This window comes from Nanorana parkeri, unplaced genomic scaffold (genome assembly GCF_000935625.1).
Source record: "Nanorana parkeri isolate BGI_ZX_2015 unplaced genomic scaffold, ASM93562v1 scaffold51, whole genome shotgun sequence".
Lineage (NCBI taxonomy): Eukaryota > Metazoa > Chordata > Amphibia > Anura > Dicroglossidae > Nanorana > Nanorana parkeri.
In genome coordinates this window covers 827587-848395 of record NW_017306319.1, presented here as the reverse complement: position 1 = coordinate 848395, position 20809 = coordinate 827587, and the positions used below count along the sequence as shown (strand labels likewise).

The following is a 20809-nucleotide window of genomic DNA, read 5'->3' as shown; positions in this document are numbered from 1 at the left end:
GAGGCATTGCAAAAGTCTCACAGCCACAGGCATGACTCTCAGTGACAGATGCATCATGGGATTTGTAATTTGACCAGAGATGGAGGGTTGGAATTTGCCCACCCCTGCTAAAGACTGTCTTTTGAGTGACAGCCCTGAATCTGCTGGGCTGCTGAAATCATATCCAATATGCAGAAGTCTCAGGGCTTCTGGATGTCAACACAAGGAGACATCTTATGCACGCTATTTACCTATGATAAGGTAAACGCACATATAATCTTCAACAACAAGATTTGGTGTTGTTGTTCTGTCAATTACTAATAAACAATAACTAATCATTGTTTATACATAGCTTAGCAAAGGGAAATGTTTAAGCCCACAGGCTATGCTCAAGTTGAGAGAATATTTTATCAATTCTGCTCATTGTGTTCAATATGAACAAAACTGTACGCAAAGCTCTATTGAAAAAAATACAAACCTATGTTGATAGAATTGTCTCCTAATAGCTCTAACCAATTGCAAACAATTAATCTCTGAGATACGCTTATTAATCCAGCTCATGGCACCACACTTTACCCCCCTAATCTGACCTTCTTATACAATGCTTCATGAAACCCCCCACGTATGTTCAGAGTAATATATCACTTGACACAAGACTGATAATTGTTTATGCAACTGTTTTGCAACAACTGTAAACAGTAATATCCCGATAAATCAATTTAAGGAACCTTTATTTGTATGAAAAAAAAATCAAAGCAGATTCTATAATGCATTCTGTTGTTTGCAGGGCTCAATGGGAAGCACATGTTCACTGGTTATTGTAAGCTGGAAATCTACCTTCAAATGAGTCTCTGTCTCAGTTTGCTCAATTGTAGCTGGGATACATAGCTGCAAGTCTTGTACTGGTGACTCGAGGTCATCTGCCTATTTAATAAAAAATAAACAAATTGTAAATTATACTAAAGCTTAACATTCTGTGTATTACAGTTTTAATATATGACACACAACAGAAGACATCACATGTCAGAACTATGATTGTTAGCACAAGTGCTTAAAGCTGAGTTCCATTCGAACAGCTACATTCACATACTGTTCATCTATACATGCACTGCTTTACCTGCCAAAATATATGTACATTTATTAGCCAGACATTTTATACAGGTCAATGAATGTATTGTTCCCCACCTTAGTTAAACCATGCCTGTCACTTATCACAAAGAACACAGCAAACTAACTATTTTCCATGGGGTCATGTCACACAAACAATCGTGGCCTTCAACAGGATTGGCTGTGCAGAATACTCAACCTGGTCCTATTAGTCACTTCTTTCCTGTGCAGATGAGCAAATCGTCACTGGGGAGAGACATTCTATTCTGCAGTGTTCCCATCACTCATCCAGCCAGTGAGAGAGCAATGCAAGGAACGGCGTACTTACCCTGATCAGCATAGTGATCCTGTTGCTGGCGAGATGTCACTATTGACAGGATCTCTAGTCAGACATGGGCCCTTAAGGGTTCTCCAATCACATTTCACAAGGTTCTGATTTAAAGACTTACTTGTTGAAGTAAACGCTTTAGCTTTAAAAGCTGCGTCTTTACAGTGGTGCAGTCTTGGACCATGTGTCGTAGAGTCATTTCATCCAGCATGACAGTGTTTTCCTGTAAGACAATCGCCTGAGGAGACCTTGGTGACAGCGGGCTACAATAGGGACTCCCAAAGCTATCTTTTTGATCGTAGGGAGACTCCAAGCAAGAAGACCCCCTGTAAAGCAGGAAATACACATTTTAATTAATTTATATAATCATTCCACTTTAATGTAACATTATAAAGATTTAAAAACACTTAAAGCAAAGGGAACAGTAACTTGCACACTGATATTGTCACTTTTACAGGAAGCTGGTTGTATGCTGGTCATATGTCAGCCGAGTCAGCACGACTTGACCAGTGTGTGGCCCCCTCAGGACCCCCCTATTCGACAAAAGTTTTTTTTTTTTTTTTTGTCGAAGGATTTTTTCTGAAAATTCTCCCCAAACAGTGAATGCAAATAATCCATCAGATCTCATCCATGCTGTTTAGTGTGGATGGAGGAATCGAGCATTCAGAGGGGCTGAATGAGAAAAACAAAAACCAAACATTCAGAGTATGGTAAGCCTAAGAAGCAACAGTAAAATGACATAAGATGCTAAAGGCCAACAGAACATGGAGAAATAACAGAATATATTCCTACATTTAAAAAAAGCATGATGCTTGTGTGCACAGACCCTTACCACAGCACAATGGTATTACAGGAGTGCATTTCGAATGCATATACAGGCAGTCCCCGGGTTACATACAAGGTAGGGACTGTAGGGTTTGTACTTAAGTTGAATTTGTATGCAGGTACAGGTAAATTTTACAGTGCAACTCCAGCCAAAAAAACATTTTTTAGTTTTGGATAGCATAGAGAAGGGTCGCGTTTGTTTTGCTGTCTGTTCCCCTTGTTCAGAAGATTATAATAGAATAAAAAAAAAACAAAAAAAACTTTTATTTAAAATGACACACCCAAAAAAGTTTTTTTCCATTTTTAATTTTATAAACTTTTTTATTTGTTTGCATTTTACATTTTTATTTATGTAACTTTTTAAACTTTTTTTTACTTTAATGCTGGGAGCAATAGCCAGCCTTCTATTGGATATTTCAAATTTTTGCATGGCATGGCAGAAAGATGAGCATATAACTGTATATCTGTAAAAAAAAAGGTCAAGGCAACTGGACTTGCTGTATTTTTCTTGAAGACAACTGGTCATCAGACCAGCTTTCTCAATTTAGAATGACTTGTACAAAAAATTATCTGGGAATAAATATGGTGCATGTTATTCCCAGATAATTTTTGTACAAGTCATTCTGAATTGAGAAAGCTGGGTGGATGACGATCAAGAAAAATACAGCAAGTCCAGTTGCCTTGACTTATTTTTTACAAATATACCATAACCTGAATGAATGAGAACCTTCACAGACAAGCATATAACTTGTTTGCGGTGCTGACCTGGTAGGGGGCTGAAGGGCCTGTCAGTGCTGATGCTGTAGCCCTTATTCTCTTGAATGTCTTCTAGCTCCTCAGGAAATAAACCATTGGCTCTTTAAATAAGAACCACAGATGCCATGTTAAATTATAAGTCTTATTAAGTTTTGGCTACAGCAGGGTTTCCAACGCTACCCATGCCCCCAGCAGGAATATTTCCTTCATTTATTGTCATAAGTTTCACCAAATAAAGGGAAATTCCACTTTGACAGTTTTCATTAGAACACATGTCCAGATTGTAAGACATCCCTTTTGCATGTTACCAGATAGCAACCATAACATTTTAAATTCTACATTCTCTATTGTGATGACAATAGACACTATGACAAATAGTGAGAACAGTTCTCTTCAATGGGAACACAAACAGTAAAAAAAAAAAAAAAAAACAGACAGAGGTCATAACCATTTCCTCCTCTATCTAAAACCAGGAAAAAAGTTTTGGCTGTAGATCTAGTTTACCTTGAAAAAGAAGATTGTTATTATGACAATGATTATGTACTCCTATTATGTACACACCTTAAATTGTTGACTGCAAATGATGCATGTCATATTTAAAATGATTTGAATACATTTCAATTGGAAAATATAAATCGAACATATTTTGTGGGCAGAGAGATAAAGCATAAGAAATGACAACTGAAAATGATGCGGGTGTGCCCAATAGTTGTAAAAATACAACACAATGAGGTTGCTTTCCCACTAACACTCCTGTGTTTATGTTCTTTAAATGGAGAAATTATCTGGGACGTATAAATAAACTTTAGAATTCCCAGACCACTTTTCACTACATTTAGATGTATAGGCCTTTTTGCGGGTTCAGCCACATTTACATGCGTTTAGCTTATTTAAAAATTCTAATCGGATGCGGGGTGTTCAGAATTGTATTTGGTCTAAATGCAGGTAAACTGACTACACACCCAGTTTGAATGATACCATTAATACTCATATCCATTAAGAACTGGCCACAAAAAGCATATAAATGCATATTTGTCAATGCCAGTGTGACTGAGGCCTAAGAGTAGATCACCTATGAAGGGCATTGTAATAATTATTATTCAGGATTTATATAGCACCAACAGTCTGCCCAGCATGTTACAAAATTGAATGATTATTTAAAAAGCTATCTCTGGGGTGATCAATAGAAACCTTTGTGTCAATATTACATCAAGGTTTTTTTTAATTTTTTCAACATGATGCACAGAAGTTTCTGGAGAAAATTCCATCTATTCTGTACATTTTTCACACTGAGATGAAAAGAGTGAAAATACCCCAGGTTAGGAAACTGTAAAAGGTCAACCAACATATAAAAAAAAAGAACGCTGACTCATATGTCATACAACTGAAATAAATGAACCATTACACAGCACAGGAAAGTGTACCAGTAGCACTTTATAATAACTGGTATTTCAGAAGGAGTTAAGGTGTATGGAATCCTCTCTACCAATTATGGTGTATGCATTAGAACAATTAAGGCAACTCCTATGTTAATTGTGGAAATGAAGTACTAGTTGCTGCTGCTGCAATATTAGAAACGCTTTATTTAGAACTCCATATCGCTTACCAGACCGAGGAAATCTTTCTGGCATAAGTTTAACATGTGCACAACATGAAAGAAAAAATACTGTGTGTGTGTGTATATATACAGTATGTTTGTGTGTGTATATGTGTGTATATGCGTGTATATGCATGTGTGTATATGTGTGTGTGCATGCGTGTGCATATACACACACGTTATAAAAGTAAAAGGTATAGTGTGTGCCTTTTACAAAACGTAATTCTTTCATCATTATATTTTATAAAATACCTAAGGCCTGTAAATTCAGGGGGTCTCTGAGATTCCAACAGCCATGTACATGTAATCGAATTCAAAGGATTAGAAGCTGGGCAAAGTGACAGGTTCTTGTGAATGGCAAAAGGCCATCCCACTGATGTTTGCCCTCCACTCCACCCTGCTCTGCTGTCACAGCTGTGGGTCACCCTGTGTAAGCTCTGTGTCGGTCTATGTCACAGATTACAGAGGATTTAAGCCCATCTCCAGGATAAAGTTAATCCCACTCCCTCCCCCTATAACTGATTGATTAAAACAATGGTCTTTCTACTAACATAAAGATCCTCCAGTCCCAAGCCTTCCCTTTCGTTTACTTCCAGTGGGGTCCCTCTTCAGGTATCCACATCACTGCCTGAGGGACGTGGACACTTCCTTTTGGCTGTCCAGTAGCAGGGTCCTCTCAGGATCCAGAAAGAAGTGCCATCATCGCGAGGGAAGTGTTGGGGACCGGCCAGCGACTAACTGCAACACTAGGTTAGCAGTTCTCTACACCCGGAAATAGCACTGGTGAGGGTCCTGGATGGAGGACTTAGGCAAGTAGACCTTGATTCACCAGGTAAGAACAAACCCCCCCCAAAAAAAATTGCACAATGTGTTAGAAAGAGGTGGGAGGGGTATCATATTTTGTCCAGAGAGGGGCTTTTTTTAATAACTTGCTCCCCTGCGTCATGTGACAGTGTTCGGGACTGCTAAGCCCTGAGCACTGGATCCTGGAAGGAAAGGGAGAGAGTGACATTTCTGATTATACCTAGACACATTACATACAAGGGAGGAGAAAATGAGTGCAGGGGCGAGTATTGGTGAGTGAGAGAAGAGCTTGCAAAAGAAACCTGTCACTTTGCTCTGAATGGTCAAAGCCACAGATTAACTGTATTTCCCAACTGAAGCCAATGTTTTTAATTAATTTCAAGAGAAAAGTTAACATTTCTGTCAGGTTTATTTTTTCTTCCACTGAGGAGATTTTTCTTATTTTCTGTCCTAAAACACCAGGACAAGAAATGGGGGAAGCAATTGTCACCTAGACAGGAAGACACAGACAGCAATAAAACACTATCAGAAGTTCTAACATTTCCAGACAATGTTAATCATTTTTTAAGTGCCTTTAGTCAGGCTTTAAGCTTTCAACTTTTTTCTTTTACTGAGCCTGCAATTCAACTACATGATCTGCAATATAAGTGTGGGGGGCAAAACACCTTTCCTCTTAAGGAAAAAACTAAATAAAAAAATCAGTAGAGCATTCCTCCTCTTGTACAGAAGTGAATGGCTGTTCATTCATACCTGCCATTGTGGTAGTGTTCAGGATTGCTTAGGTGGTATTGCTCTTGCCCATTAAGTCGAGGAGGATTTCTTTTCCAAAACAGTTTTTGTTGCCTCAGATTTCGGTCAGATCTCTCAAAACGGCTCATATTTTCACCTTCACCTACATTTCATGAACAAAAAATGCAATATAATTGGAAAAACATATCAACAGTTATTTTTCATGCACAAGATATAATAATAATACAGGTTTGAAATGTTATATTGGCCTACTGAGAGATACCCAATACTCATAGCTGTATTTTTACACATATTAAACATGTCTGCAATACATGCACATTTCCCCGTGTTTTATTCCTTTAAAGACTCAGTAAGTACAGAAAAATCACTGGCGATGTGTTAGAAATGCACTCCACTCCTAATGTCTTGTTGTGGACTGACAATACACAGCATTTTTGCGGACTTAATGGTGTCAGTCTTTTACTTAACTATTGAACCCCTCTCACACTGTCCTCATCTATAAAACATAACGTGGAATTCACAGAGGGGAGTAGGCATAAAGCCGCTGCCACTTTTCTAAAGTGAGAAAATTAAGTAGATTCTTATCCTAATTAACAAAGTCCGGTGAGGCATGGGAGCTGTCTGCCAGGTTACCAGTAGACAGTTCACATCCCTCATACCAGGTCTGCGGGGATCTGCAGCAGTTTTCTATATTGAAAATTGCCAGAATCTCTTTGTTCAATAGGTGCAGAACCTAAGCCACTTTCCATTTCACTTTAAAATAGAAACCGGCATTGGGAGGTGCAGATAGGTCTGAACATTTTTGTTGATGTGGCACACAACACTTGCACCAGTTTCCTGCAACATTATAACTCCCCCTGTAGAGTCTAATTGTTCTGTTGCCAACAATAACAGGCAAAAGGGCGACTTATGCTTATTAAGACAGCACAGGAGTGCGCATAAGACATCTCTGAATTTCTAACATGATCAACAGGTAATTTTTGCACTCAAAGAGATATAGCAAAACACTTTCAATGACATATTTAACGAACACAAAGCTAACAGATATGACAAGTTCATTAGGAGGGTTTACATACACTTTAAGAGCAAAATGGCAAGTCCAGAGCTGTATTAACCGTCACGATCTAATGAAATCAAAGCCAACCACCAAGCCAAAAGCTGCTAAATATATTTTTTTTATATCATCTACATATGAAATAGCAGTAAAAGGCACCCTATATAGAATACAAAATCTGCAGCCCAAATACAAAGTTACCCTGTTCCTTACCAGGGAAGAATGTGATTTCAGCAAGCAAGAATTCTTTCACAGAGAAGGGCTGCTCTGTTTCAATGCCATTCCATCTAACACAGAAGTGAAAACCTCCCATTTCATTAATGAGGTCTTAGCAGTGTGCTCAAAACAACATCAAAACAAGTCCTTAAAACTTTAACTTCTCGTAGAAGCAAGGATCAAGCAAGGTGAAACCTCTCAGGCCAAGAAAGTACACGCCGTACTGTGGAACACTAAAGTAAAAAAAAAACAAGCATACCGGACACAGCAGAGAAGAAGAACAGAGACCGTGATCAGTAGGTTTATACAGGACTTTTCCATCTAAACGCCATCAGCTACTTACCCAAACAGCAGAGTTACAAAGGGGAAACATTGTGTCATTCTCCTGATGAGTCCTGCATTACTGCATATAAGACATTTAACAAACAGGCCTTCCTTCCTACTGAATTCCCACCCCTTGTGCGGCTGGGCTGGGAACGGGCCCAGTTTTGTCCTGTGACTTCAAAACTCCTGCCCTAACTAACCACTTGCATAGCTAGCACACTAGAGCCAAGTCTTTAAATAGCAGCACCTCTTACAGTCAGGCAAACTTGATGCAGGGAGGCTTCTGCAACACAGCACAAACTTTACCGACAGGATTCCTAGACTTCCTTGCTAGACGTCAAGAATGTAAGCAAGCCATCTGATTTTATTTTAATAAGAAATGCTGCCACAATGAACCGCAGAAGGTTTTCCTTCAGGAAAAGGATTGAGGAGATTAATAGGTTAAAGACGCAAAGCAGGACTCTTCATGTAAAATCATGCTCCGAGCGCATGACAAAAGCCTAAAACATTAATTGTTATATAGCTTCACGAAGGCTTAACGAATCATCTGAAAAACATTCTATTCAAAAGTTTTTATTAATTTTAATTGAGGCATATACAATGACCATCTACATACTACAATGTAACAGAACAACATAAAACAAAAAGACCGTCTTCGGGATTCCTTATTATTCCATCTCTAGTATCTGGTCTCAATTGTTGACACAAGCCTACCGTTTTTTATTTCGGGTCAAGCTAGCCCCCTGCCCAGCTTCCCGCTCCAAACTTCGGCCTTAGCGGAACTATTCCTATTTTACCCCCTGAAGATATACCTACGTCCCATCTTGTTATCTTGGGGTTTAGCAATCACTCGACCGATGGTCAAAAACCCAGGGACTTGTCGACTATCCCTTTATCTTACCAGAAGCTTGTGTAAGAACAGTCGAGACCAGATTACTAGGTTATCTCTATTATAGTGTATCATCGACCTGAGACTGCCTTACAAAACCTGAAGACATAATAAAAAAACAAAAAACAAAAAGCAAAAACAAAAAAAAGCAACAATGTGGTTATATAACAACTGTTGCAGTAGGTTTTAATTTTGAACATATTAAAATGTTTCTGGTCGGGGTGGGCTAGGGCTCACCTTCGCTCCCTTCCTCTCACACTCCTACAGGATTTACATATGCCGCCCACGGTGCCCAGGTAAGCTCAAACTGTTCCATTTTGTCCTGGAGTATACTCGCCAATTTTTCATGAGTCATAATCCTCGTTCAAAGCCACGGACTTAGCTGGATTTATATAAAGCCCCGGCATCTTTGAAAAACTCTCCAAGGATGCCATTACATTGGGAAGTGTAATCAAAGGTTGGGTTAAGAACAGCAATAAGTCGTTTGCAAAAATGGGGGCGCATTTGTAAAAACATTCTAAAAGGAAATTATAGGAAGTAGTGTAAAAATGTTAATGCACAGAATTTGAATGCATTTTTTAAATGTATAAACTGGTTCAGCTTTATAACGAGAGAAGGTTGTACAGTGGACCTGCACATCACTGGCCCTAGAAATATAGTACTAAGCTGTGTGCATCTTTTTTTTGCGGTGAACCACAGCATTCAGTGTACATAAATCAAGGCAGCAACAGGACAGGGTAAAGTTTAAAAAAACTGATACAGTAGAGACTGAATTAAATTAGGGAGTTGCAAATGAAATAGCAATCCCTATTAAGAACAAGCATACAGGTATACTTGGATGAATAAATGAATATAGTGATATTTTTTTTATATGTTCTTACTATTAGATTTTCCTTTTTTATCCTAATGTTACTACTCAACACTGCTAAACCTCAGTGGAAATCCAGCCTTAACGACTGTAGAATAACACTAGTGGTGCACCGAAATGCAAATTTCAAAACCAAAACGAAACCGAAATTTTTAAAATGTCAGGCCGAAACCGAAACTGTTTTTATTTTAAACTTTTTCAAATATTTTATTTGTATTTATTTTTTTATAAACATTTTAATTTTGTTAATATTTATTTCATATTATATATATTTATTCATTTATTAAATATTTTTATACCTTACTTTTAGGGGCTTCGGGGAAATATTAGGGGTCTAAACAGACCACTGATATTTCCCCCTTTTAAAATAGAAAAAAAGAGATTGAGGACACAGAGTCCTTCTGCAGCCCCTGTTATCAATGAACAGGAATCCTCTATACTGAGTGTTCCTGTTTATTCCTAACATGAGAACATAGTGTGTTTACTATAACTACATCTACAGTGATGTAGATCACTTCCCATTCATTCATAATTGAGGTTATAGTAACCGTACTACGTCCTCAATTCATCGATCACTGAGTGTTTGCACTCGTATGCTTCCTGACACGCTGAGCGAGCGGAGCTCAGCCTCCTGTGACAGCACTGCAAGCGGTCTCCGCCCAGACACCTCTCTCTCGATCTGTGACAGGAGGCTGAGCGGTGTGGGAGGAGAAACGCTGGCCGCACACAGCGCTCTCCTCCTGCAGCGCTCGGCAGCCTGTCACAGTTTCTCTCCTCCCCACTGGGACACAGAGCAGCGCCCAGCAGAGAGGAGAGAATAGGATGCACCGTTGTATCGGACAGAAAATGGCACTTTCGTCATTATAACAAAAGTGACATTTTCGGCCGATATGTTTTGGCGGCCGATATATCTGTGCATCCCTAATACTAATGTATATTTGAAATACTCTCATACCGTATATAATTTAGAATAAACCCCAAAATAACCCCCACTCACCTATTTGATTCATATGGTCGGAAAACAAAAAAAGATATTGGAATGTCAGGGAAAGATAAAACAACCACCAATAGGTGTCTTATATGAGAAAATACATTTTGCGGTCATATAAAAGGAGGATAAAAACATGACAATTTGATAGCATGAGGTTTTCAATGTCTGGCTTTTAATGAATTCATAATAAATGTTGTACTTTCATACATGCATACATCTAACATATTGTGAGCACCTTGAAAGTGTCTTTATTCATTGTACATTACACCTCAAGATGGGAGGTAGAAACTGGACTTAACAGACCGATGTTAATCTATGGGCCTGCGGATGTAAACAGATGTGTGTCTGCTAACATCCTTTTTCCTCCAATCAATCAAGTTTGGGTTATTTTTCTTTACTTTTAGGGGCTTTGGGGAAATATTAGGGGTCTAAACAGACCCCTGATATTTCCCTTTTAAAATAGAAAAAGGAGATGTGGACACAGAGCCCTCAATCTCTTGTTCTGCAGCCCCTGTTATAAATGAACAGGAATCCTCTATGAGTGTTGCTGTTCATTCATAACATGAGAATAGAGTATGTTTACTATAACCACAATTATGAATGAACAAGAGGTGATGTAGATAACTTCCCATTCATAATTGAGGATATAGTAACCATACTATTTCCTCAAGTATGTAAAAACACTCAGCGATCACTGATCGCTGAATGTTGCATTGGCTCTCCTTCATGACTCGCTGTCACGTGAGGCTGAGAGAGCGGTGTAGGGCGCATTTGAGAGAGCTCAGCCTCCTGTGACAGCACTGTCCATCTCCGCCCACACATGGCCCTGCCAATCTGTGACAGGAGGCTGAGCGGTGTGGCAGGAGAGACGCCGGCCGCTCACATCGCTCTCCTACCGCAGCGCTCGGCCGTCAGTTTCTCTCCTCCCCGCTGGGACACAGAGCAACGCCCAGCAGGGCACTCCTTACCATCTTGTCTTAAATTGTATTGTGACTGTAAAGTCTTCCTAATATTGTAAAGCGCTGTGCAAACTATTGGCGCTATATAAATCCTGTATAATAATAATAAACGGATGAAGGACTGTATCGGCCAGAAAATGGCACTTTCGACATTACGTCCAAAAGTGCAATTTTCGGCCTATATGTTTCGGCGGTGCATCCCTACTTATCACTTACCTCTCTCTGATTTATTCAATAACAAAAAAGGTATGGAAGAAAACCTATGCTCCTAGAAATACGGGCACCGCCACAGCAGACCTCCATCAAAAATTGTTAGTTGCCGGTCTGTCTCCAACATTAATAATTTCAAATTCACTGACTCAGAAGAACCATGCAGATCAGGAAAGTCAGGGTAAAGTCAGGACTTTTGAACTGAATCAATGTTTATAGTCAGTGACTTATAAAGTAAAAGTCACTAGCTCAGCGGGACAGTAAGCAACTAATATTTTTATGCGAAATCAGCAACCTCAATACAAGTTTACTTTAACGCCCCATTCCCAACAAAACATATATTTATTCAAAATTAATGGTGAATAATTAGAACTGCCATTTTCTTGCTGTTTGTGACCCTTGACAGGAACAGGGGTCACCAGGACAAGAAATCACAGATCGTAATATAAATGTGTCTAAGATTGTAACCTAGAAAATGTTAATGTTGTTGTCTGTTTTCCCATCACTTCCTGTTCCTTTACCAGGCTGGGACACTGACAGGAAATTAGGGAAAATCTCCCAAATGAGGACATTAATACAGGAAAAAAACAAAAAAACTGAAATTTAACACTTGCCTACCCCCCTTCAACAAAATGCTATACATCATTTACTTTTCACCAAATCCAAAGTATTCGGCGAGAGCTTTCCTATAGCTCTCCATAGGGAAATCTGAACAAGTAGCATTCTAAAAATGCTAGCTTCCACAGCAGGAAAGAATTCTAGAATGAATCCTGCAACACAGTCTAAAAGGAATAACTGTTACAAAGCACACATTGGGTGTTCAGGCTTTCTACAGTACACAGGGACAGTAGGGTGGTTAAGAGAAAGCATAAAAACAGTGGTAGTTCAGGGCCCTGGAATTCAGAGAAAGAATAGGGTAGGTAAGAGAACAGACACCATGAATGTTTTAGGTCCTGGAGTCCAAAGAGACAGCTAACAGGTATCACAGACCACACAAACAATGGGTGTTCAGGGCCCTGGAGTACAAAAACAGTGAATGGGTATCACAGAACACACAGGGTTTCAAGAGTGAATGGAAGGAGTATAGTGAGTAATAATAAACAGAACCCACGAACACGAAGTGGGTGTTTAGGTTTCTATATTGCACACAGAACACACACAATGATTGTTCAGGGTCTTGTGATTACACAGAGACAATGAGTGGGTATCAGACAAGACACACACATTGGGCGTTCAGGGTCCTAGAGTGCACAGAGAAAGTATGGTGGCGAACACACACACAAAATTAGGGTATTTTTATTGTTCCCAAAACAAACATTTAACAGGGATCAGAAGAAATGCCTTGTTATAATGAAAGAATACTAACCAGGGTCACATGGTGGGTCCTCTGGTATTTCCACATCCAGCATTAGGTCATCCTCTTCTAGGTCACAGGTCTCAATATTATTAAGGATGTCCTGTAAATGAATACAATGTATCAGTGTCAAACATAAAATAACTGAAGGCACCAAGAGGCATGAAATATTAGAAGGGTTCCAGAGTTTCTAAGAGCCTGGACATCTGGAATAGTAATTTATGAAAATACACAACTTCAGGACATTGATCCACCACTGCTTGTCCAAAACAGTAATAGGCAACCTTACTACTCAATAAAGGTGGGAGAGAAGTCATCTGTATATTTGAGCACCTAGGGTTTCAGGGATCCAGTTTTGAAGTATAAAAAGGTACCAGCTCCCCTGTTAATATAAACAGAAGAGCTAAACAGTCTCCTGTTGAGATTGAATGAGCACAACTAGTATAGACTGAAGACTTGTAAAATGTCAAACTAAGTATAGTAAACACCAATGCAGACTATAAAGTAACACATTTCTCCTATTTGTAGTAAGCAGTACTGATCAATTTGTTTTTACTACACTGGAAATATTGAAAGTTCCAAATGAAAAGTCAGATGTGGATTCTTAAGGCAGTCATGATTGGGCACTAATAAAATAATTGTTTCTCAGAGGCATTTATGTAACAATTTTGGTAGCTGTTTGTGTAGCTCGTCAGGATCCATTTGAAGTGAATCACTCCAAAGTAGACACACTGCAGCAAATCATTAAGGACTTCATCTAAATAGTCGGTTTCACAAATGGTTCTTACTTTTTAGAATAGTCTCTTTTGTGCACCCAAGGTTCTATATAATGGAACAAGACAGGCAATTGTCTTTTTACTTCCCAGCAAGGAAAACAATTGAGGCAGATACATTGGAAGGTACATTTTGTCACTGTACACATTTCAGATTCAAGCTCTTGAAAATCACTAAAAACAACCTGTACATCCTGCACGAAGGGCTCTGATGACTGCAATGCTGTACAGAATACAAAACACTAAATCCAGTTGGTTTCAATTAAACTTTTTTGTGCTTCAACTTCTGGATAGAGCAGGAAAAAGATAGGACCCTCTACCAAGTCATTATTGATATTTGGACCCCTATGATCAGATCGCTTCTCATGTGGTCACCGGGAATGTCTCCAATGATGGCACAGACAAAAATAAAAAACACAATTGGGTAGGAGAGCTTCAAAGCTCTGTAAATCCACATTGAGCAAGATGTCTTCACTTTCTTTATGATCACCAGGGTAGAGTTTGAGGGAAAGTCTCTAAAATGGCAACACAAAAAGCCATAAGAATCAGACAGGGGTTCCATCTCCTTCCCAACCCTACTGGCCGGAGTGGGCTTTCATTAGACACAGGTATGCGCAATGACAAAAACTCTACCAGTAAACTGATACACAATAGGAATGATTCCACATGCTATTTAAGGACACCCTGACAGCGTATGATGGTACAACCATTGTAACAGATTATTCCAAATATAAGAAACCTGGCGGGATAGGAACATCGAATAGGGAGAGCTTGCCCGCACATTCTGCCACAATACACCCAAAATGAATACACCTTTTTTTTAAAAAGTAAAATTGTCCTTACGGCTCCATTCACTCCTGAACATTTTGCGTGAAATGCAAAAAACAATTGTGCGCATTGACACCCACTCTGACACCCACCTCACCACTTGCCCCCTGGACCCTGTTCCCTCAAAACTACTTCGGTCTCCTATCATGAATGCAGCTGCCAGACTCATTCACCTTACCAACCGCTCAGTGTCTGCATCCCCCCTCTGCCAATCCCTACACTGGCTTCCACACGCCCAGAGGATAAAATTCAAAATATTAACAGTCACCTATAAAGCCATCAACAACTCTGCCCCCGGATATATCTCAGACCTTGTCTCAAAGTATCACCCTAAACGTCCCCTCCGCTCATCCATTGACCTCCTGCTTTCCAGCTCCCTTGTCCACTCCTCCCATACTCGCCTCCAGAACTTCTTTAGAGTCTCTCCCATCCTCTGGAACTCCTTACCCCAACCTGTCAGTCTATCTCCCACCTTGACTGCCTTTAGGCGTTCCCTAAAGACTCATCTCTTCAGGGAAGCCTATCCCACCTCAACCTAACCACTGAACCTTCACATTCTCACATAAATTCATTCCCACAGCTACCTCATGTATCATTTCCCCCTCCTCTTTTAGATTCTAAGCCCTCAGGGGCAGGGCCCTCCTTACCATCTTGTCTTGAATTGTAACTGTAATGTCTTCCTTATATTGTAAAGCACTGCGCAAACTGTTGGCGCTATATAAATACTATGTAATAATAATAATACTTGACAAACATTTGCGTACAAAACACAAAACGTGCTTGCTGTGCCACTACTAGTTAAAAGGCAAAAACTTATGTTTTCAAGCACAGAGAAAAAAAATAATAAGAATGCAGATTTTGCTACATGCACTACTTTTCTGTGTTTGCCATGCTTTCAGGACTCCTTGAAACCAATGGGGATGCACAGCAAATGCAGAAAACATAGTGCAACGCGTTTTGCCGGGTTTTTTTTACTGCGATTGCGTGTTTGGATTTTTTTTAGCTTAAAATTGTCTTACAGGTGCATTCCAGTGCATTTGTATGCATTTTTAGGCATTCCAGTGCATTCCCGACCAGACAAAATAATAATAATTATTATTATACAGGATTTATATAGCGCCAACAGTTTGTGCAGCGCTTTACAATATAAGGAAGACATTACAATCACAATACAAATCAAGACAAAATGGTAAGGAGGGCCCTGCCTGTGAGGGCTTACAATCTAAAAGGGAGGGGGAAGTGATACATGAGGGAGCTGTGTGGGGATAAATTGTTTGAGAATGTGATGGTGGAGCGGTTAGGATGAGGTGGGATAGGCTTCCCTGAAGAGAGGAGTCTTTAGGGAATGCCTAAAGGCAGTCAAGGTGGGCGACAGACGGACAGGTTGGGGTAAAGAATTCCAGAGGATGGGAGAGACTGGAGGCGAGCATGGGAGGAGATGACAAGGGAGCTGGAAAGCAGGGAGGTCTTGGGATGAGCGGAGCCGACGGTTAGGGTGATACTTTGAGACCAGGTTTGAGATATATCTGGGGGCGGAGTTGTGGATGGCTTTGTAACTGATTGTTAATATTTTGAATTTTATCCTTTGGGCGAGTGGAAGCCAGTGCAGGGATTGACAAAATAAGACAAGCAGTATTTTTCTGGTCTGGAACGGACTGTGCTGGTGTGAACAAAGGCCAGATATAGCATAGGGATACATTAGGATGCATTTTGGGTCCGGAAACAATCAGGTCTGGTCTGGAGATGATCCGGACATGGTATGAACGGGCCCTAACAGATTCCACCATCCACACTAAACAGCACGGAAAGACAAATCTGCCCGCCAGGCTATGCCAAAGTCAGAATACTTAAACTGTGCCTTCAGCTGATTGTCAATGTTTGCCCAGCAATTTTCAGCCCGGCTCCTCAACTCAGTCAACTTTTGTCAAGCCAGCAGGGCCACACTGTTAGAATTTCAGCCCATTCACATTCAATATGTCCAGCTTAAAGTAGCACTAAATTCTGAAGTTAAAATGTTTAAAATGCATTCAAGCCACTTAACTATTAACAATGCAACTTATTTATCACTCAGCTGTAGATTCTTAAATAATCTCTGAATTGGTGCTGGCACTGTCCTTCCTTCTGGGGGCTGGCTACTTTTGTTCCCCATTGTCCCTGTGTGTGTTGTATAGTAGCCACCGCTACTATACAACACACAGAGATGATTTGAGGATCATCAGAGATGATTTGAGGATCTTCAGCTGAGTGATATACAAATAAGATACATTTTTGTTAATAGTTAGGGTACTTGAATGCATTTTTATGATTTAACACCTGAGTTTAGTGTCACTGGAAAAAGTATTTTGGAAAGTTTAAAATTTTTAACACTGTTATATTTTATGGAAATATACATTTTTCACAGTGTGCTTCAGTATAGCTAAATGTATACAGTGCAGCATATATCACTGTTAATAGTCAGGAAAATATAAAAAAACTTTAAAAATGCAGTTTTCTTGCCAAGATATTTATCTTGGGGAGTATGTTAATTTGAAAGTAATTAAAAGTGACGCTGTAATAAGGAAGCTGTATTTTTGAGTCCCAGACTCAGAGCAAGAATGTTGTAAATGAGTGTCAGAAAAGTGAAAGAAATCCTCCTCTCTATACTTCCAGGTCCCCAACTCCTATAGCACCAAGACCAAAGCTTCAGGATGACAACCAGGAAATTAACTTTCTCAAAAGGAGTTAAGCAATGACAGTTGAGAAGTTATGAAGCTATACCTCTACACATTCTAGAGATTGCTATCCATTGCTTTAAATTGTTTTACATTACATGCATACAGACCAAGTAATCCAAGGCCAACTGATTAATATAATTAAAAAAAGAAGAAGTATCAGCTTCTAAACATTGTATAAGCTAAAAAAGATACTAAAGTGCAGTTACATTATCATCTTTAGGCCTCATTCACATTGCCGCGCCTATATGCACGTATTGTACCATATGCAAATAAATGGCTCCATACACATAGCTGCGTATGGAGCCGTATATTTGCATAGCGTACAAATGCACAAAAACAGAATGGAACCAAGATGTGTCCGGGCAGTGTATTTCTGCGTATTTTACGCGCACATACAGTTCATTCAAATTTCTATTACGATTAATGCATTCTGGGATTGCATATAGTGCGCGCATGTACGCGTATATACGCAATATTAGGGCTGCAACAACTAATCGACATAATCGATTATTGAAAAAGTTAGTTAGCTGCAGCTCTACGCAATATACAATTTTGCTCTTGCGTTGTGTGTGAATGGGGGCTTAAAGTCAATCCTTGTGTGGAGCTCCTTGGACTACAAACCCAGACTGTTGTCCATCTACTTTCCAATATGATTCTAAAAATTGGCCACCTGGCCATGAGTACAAGCATCTACAAAGATCAATACTTGATTCTGAAGATACCAGTGAACACCCTGGCTAAAATGACTTGTGTAGAATAAGAAAAAGAACCATGCATGGACGGAATCTGCTATTAGGACACAGAATTGTCCTATATTCTGATTCAGCCTATCTTGGGAAAAAGTTGACATACTAGGTCTCGTGGGAAAAATATTCTCTTAGGAAGACCACTATTCTCACAAGCCACTGGCTTGATGGGTAAATGGAGACAGGAGAGTAGGTATTCTTCAGATTGGAAGTGATGATCGTTTAGTGTGTTTTTTTAATTAAACTATATATGGATTATTTGGGTGCTTGTAGATAGATTTCCAATTGATAATAGTTCAACACTTTTTAATAGCGAAAGAAAAATGGAACTGAAGCTTTCCAATTTCCTTTTAGGGTACAGGAACAAGGATTTACTTTAATACAAGGTTCCCACTGCTTGCTTGATAATTGGGGGGGACTAAGGTTGATATGGTACAGTATTCAAAAGAGTACTCAAGAGCCTTCCCATCACCTAAATTTGAGATGGATTTGTTGAATACAATTATTATTTTTTTGCAGTTCAGAAGGCATCCCTTATTGCTTTTGAACCATCAATTCTCCAATTTAGGTTGACCCTTGAAATGAGCCACAAAGAGATGAAAATAAATCCCTTCCACTTTTAGTATCACAGCCTAGCCAAGAAATCTGTTCTCTCATCTGAAGCATTCTCAAGAATTTAACTTTGACCCGAACGGAAAAAAGGTCCTTGCCTAGGACCTTTATTAAGAGGGAGGAACTGATTAAACTGGAATAAAGGAGTTGTCAAAGAAGGGTCATCAAGAGCCCATGGGCTCTTGTAATGGCCCTTTTAGCAATGTTGGGTTGAAAGCTGCTTCACAGGTTTGCTTTTGTCTACGGGATCTTTCAAGCATTACAGAGATTGCAATGTCAACTCTATAGCCTTTTCCTACATTTTCAGTTGCTCAGAATCCTAAGATCTCTTTTAACATGAAGAAAAGCTTTCTGTCAAAGTGTTTTCATTCTTTGGCAAACATATTCTTAATGCTGGGGTGTAATTAGATCTACATGCAGTTATTTTCAATACATTCCTATTCCCAGTTCCTGCTGCTGGGGACCTAAAGCATCCTTTTTCTCGGTTTGTCCTTCCAGATGCAGATGAGCATCATTATCCACTTTGGACGGCTAACAGTCCACTTTGGGTGCTTTAGGTTACATTCACATGGATGATTAGACTCTCCGGTGGCAAGAACCAGGAATTTTTGGGACCAGAGAAACATCAGTCCCAAACAGCTGTGGTTACAGTCAGATTTGTGCTCAGTATAAATCAACGACAGGCACAACCACTGTTCACATGTAACCACTCATCCAAGTGATTACTTACAAATACAGCCTCCGACTGGCTCAGGATGAACACAGTTTGTGTCCATTGGCAGTGGTTCTGGCCACAGCTAATCTGCCCATTTGTGTGCAGCTATCGCACAGAGTGCTGTTGTGTACAGAGGCAGCATTTAGTGACAATCTTTATACTGCAATACAGTTGCCCATGTGAGGCCAGCTACATAGCTCAAGGAGACAAAGCCTAAGATCAGACAGAGTTTTACTCAAGTTCTGGATTTCATTGAGGAGGATTCTTCTGCAACTACTTTTTCCACACACTTAGCCAGAGTTATCTCCCATCAATTCTCATTCCTGGAACAATGCTGCTTGGTCAAGATGGAAAAGCATTTAGATCTATGGTACAGAAAAATTTCAGACCAGCAAAAAGCTCTACCAACCCACACAACCCTGACCTAGGTACAAATATCTATACCTGTAGTTTTCCCTGAAGAGCCCACTAAATAAGTTTAAAACGAGCTGTTGCCTGTACTGCCATACAAGCTGTAGGAGAGTATTAACATCTGGTGTCACATCTGCACAGGAAATCAGTGACTTGAACCTAAGTATAGAAGCCACCACTGCAGAACTATGGCACCTGCAGCTTCAGCCCACTACCAACACAGACCAGACAAGTACTAAGCTTAGCCACCAAAAAGGGCAAAACAGAAAAAGGGCAATAACAATGGAGGGAAAGCCAGACAAGGAGACCACAATCTGCACTGCAAACAAAACAGACCAAAAAAAAAGGAGTTAAGAAACACAGCGCTTGAGGTAATCTAAAGTCTCGATCATAAGGACCATCCACGGCACCCTCAGAGATTTTTATTGATAGGACAGAAAGAAAAACAATGATTCACTTTGTTTCAAGCCTAGGGAGGAATTCCTGCTACCACTATGAGACCCTAACATCAGAAAAATGAATATGTCTGCACCACCAATGTATGCCACAACTTCCAACAACTAGTCAGGTTAACAAAGCTAAAACTAGCTGGGAAGGAAGTGAGAGTGCTCAGTCAGAAGTTCCTAACACTAAAAGTGGCCATACACCTTACAACCATCGCACGACTTTTGTTGTGCGATGGTTGTAAGGTGATTAAAAGTTTGTATGACCTGCCCATCTTGGTCATGCAGATCGTACTTGCGATCATCACAAGTCCTCCCCGCTGAGGGGAGGGCTTGCAGATGATTGCAATGGTGAGCAGGCAATGTGCGCTTGCGCACCTCGGGCCGTGCTGCTTTCGTCTTCCGATCGCGCTAGCGTGCTCGTTATGCGAAAATCATACGACCGTACAGTAAATGCGGTCGCACGCTGCCCATCAACCTTACAATTATCGTACGATCGCAGAATCACCCGAGATTATCGTACGATAATCGTAAGGTGTTTGGCCACTTTAATCTG

At 39.9% G+C, this 20809-nt stretch overlaps 1 protein-coding gene across 1 annotated transcript in view; it reads right to left on the bottom strand.

The window, feature by feature from the left end:
* CCSER2 (coiled-coil serine rich protein 2) overlaps positions 1-20809 on the bottom strand; it is a 102693-nt gene that overhangs the window by 24818 nt on the left and 57066 nt on the right. The window contains exons 4-7 of the mRNA XM_018575071.1: positions 13024-13114; positions 6147-6288; positions 1536-1740; positions 817-903 (exon numbers count right to left, since the gene is read on the bottom strand). Coding sequence (XP_018430573.1) covers positions 817-903; positions 1536-1740; positions 6147-6288; positions 13024-13114 — 525 coding nt within the window. The remainder of the gene's footprint in view (positions 1-816; positions 904-1535; positions 1741-6146; positions 6289-13023; positions 13115-20809) is intronic.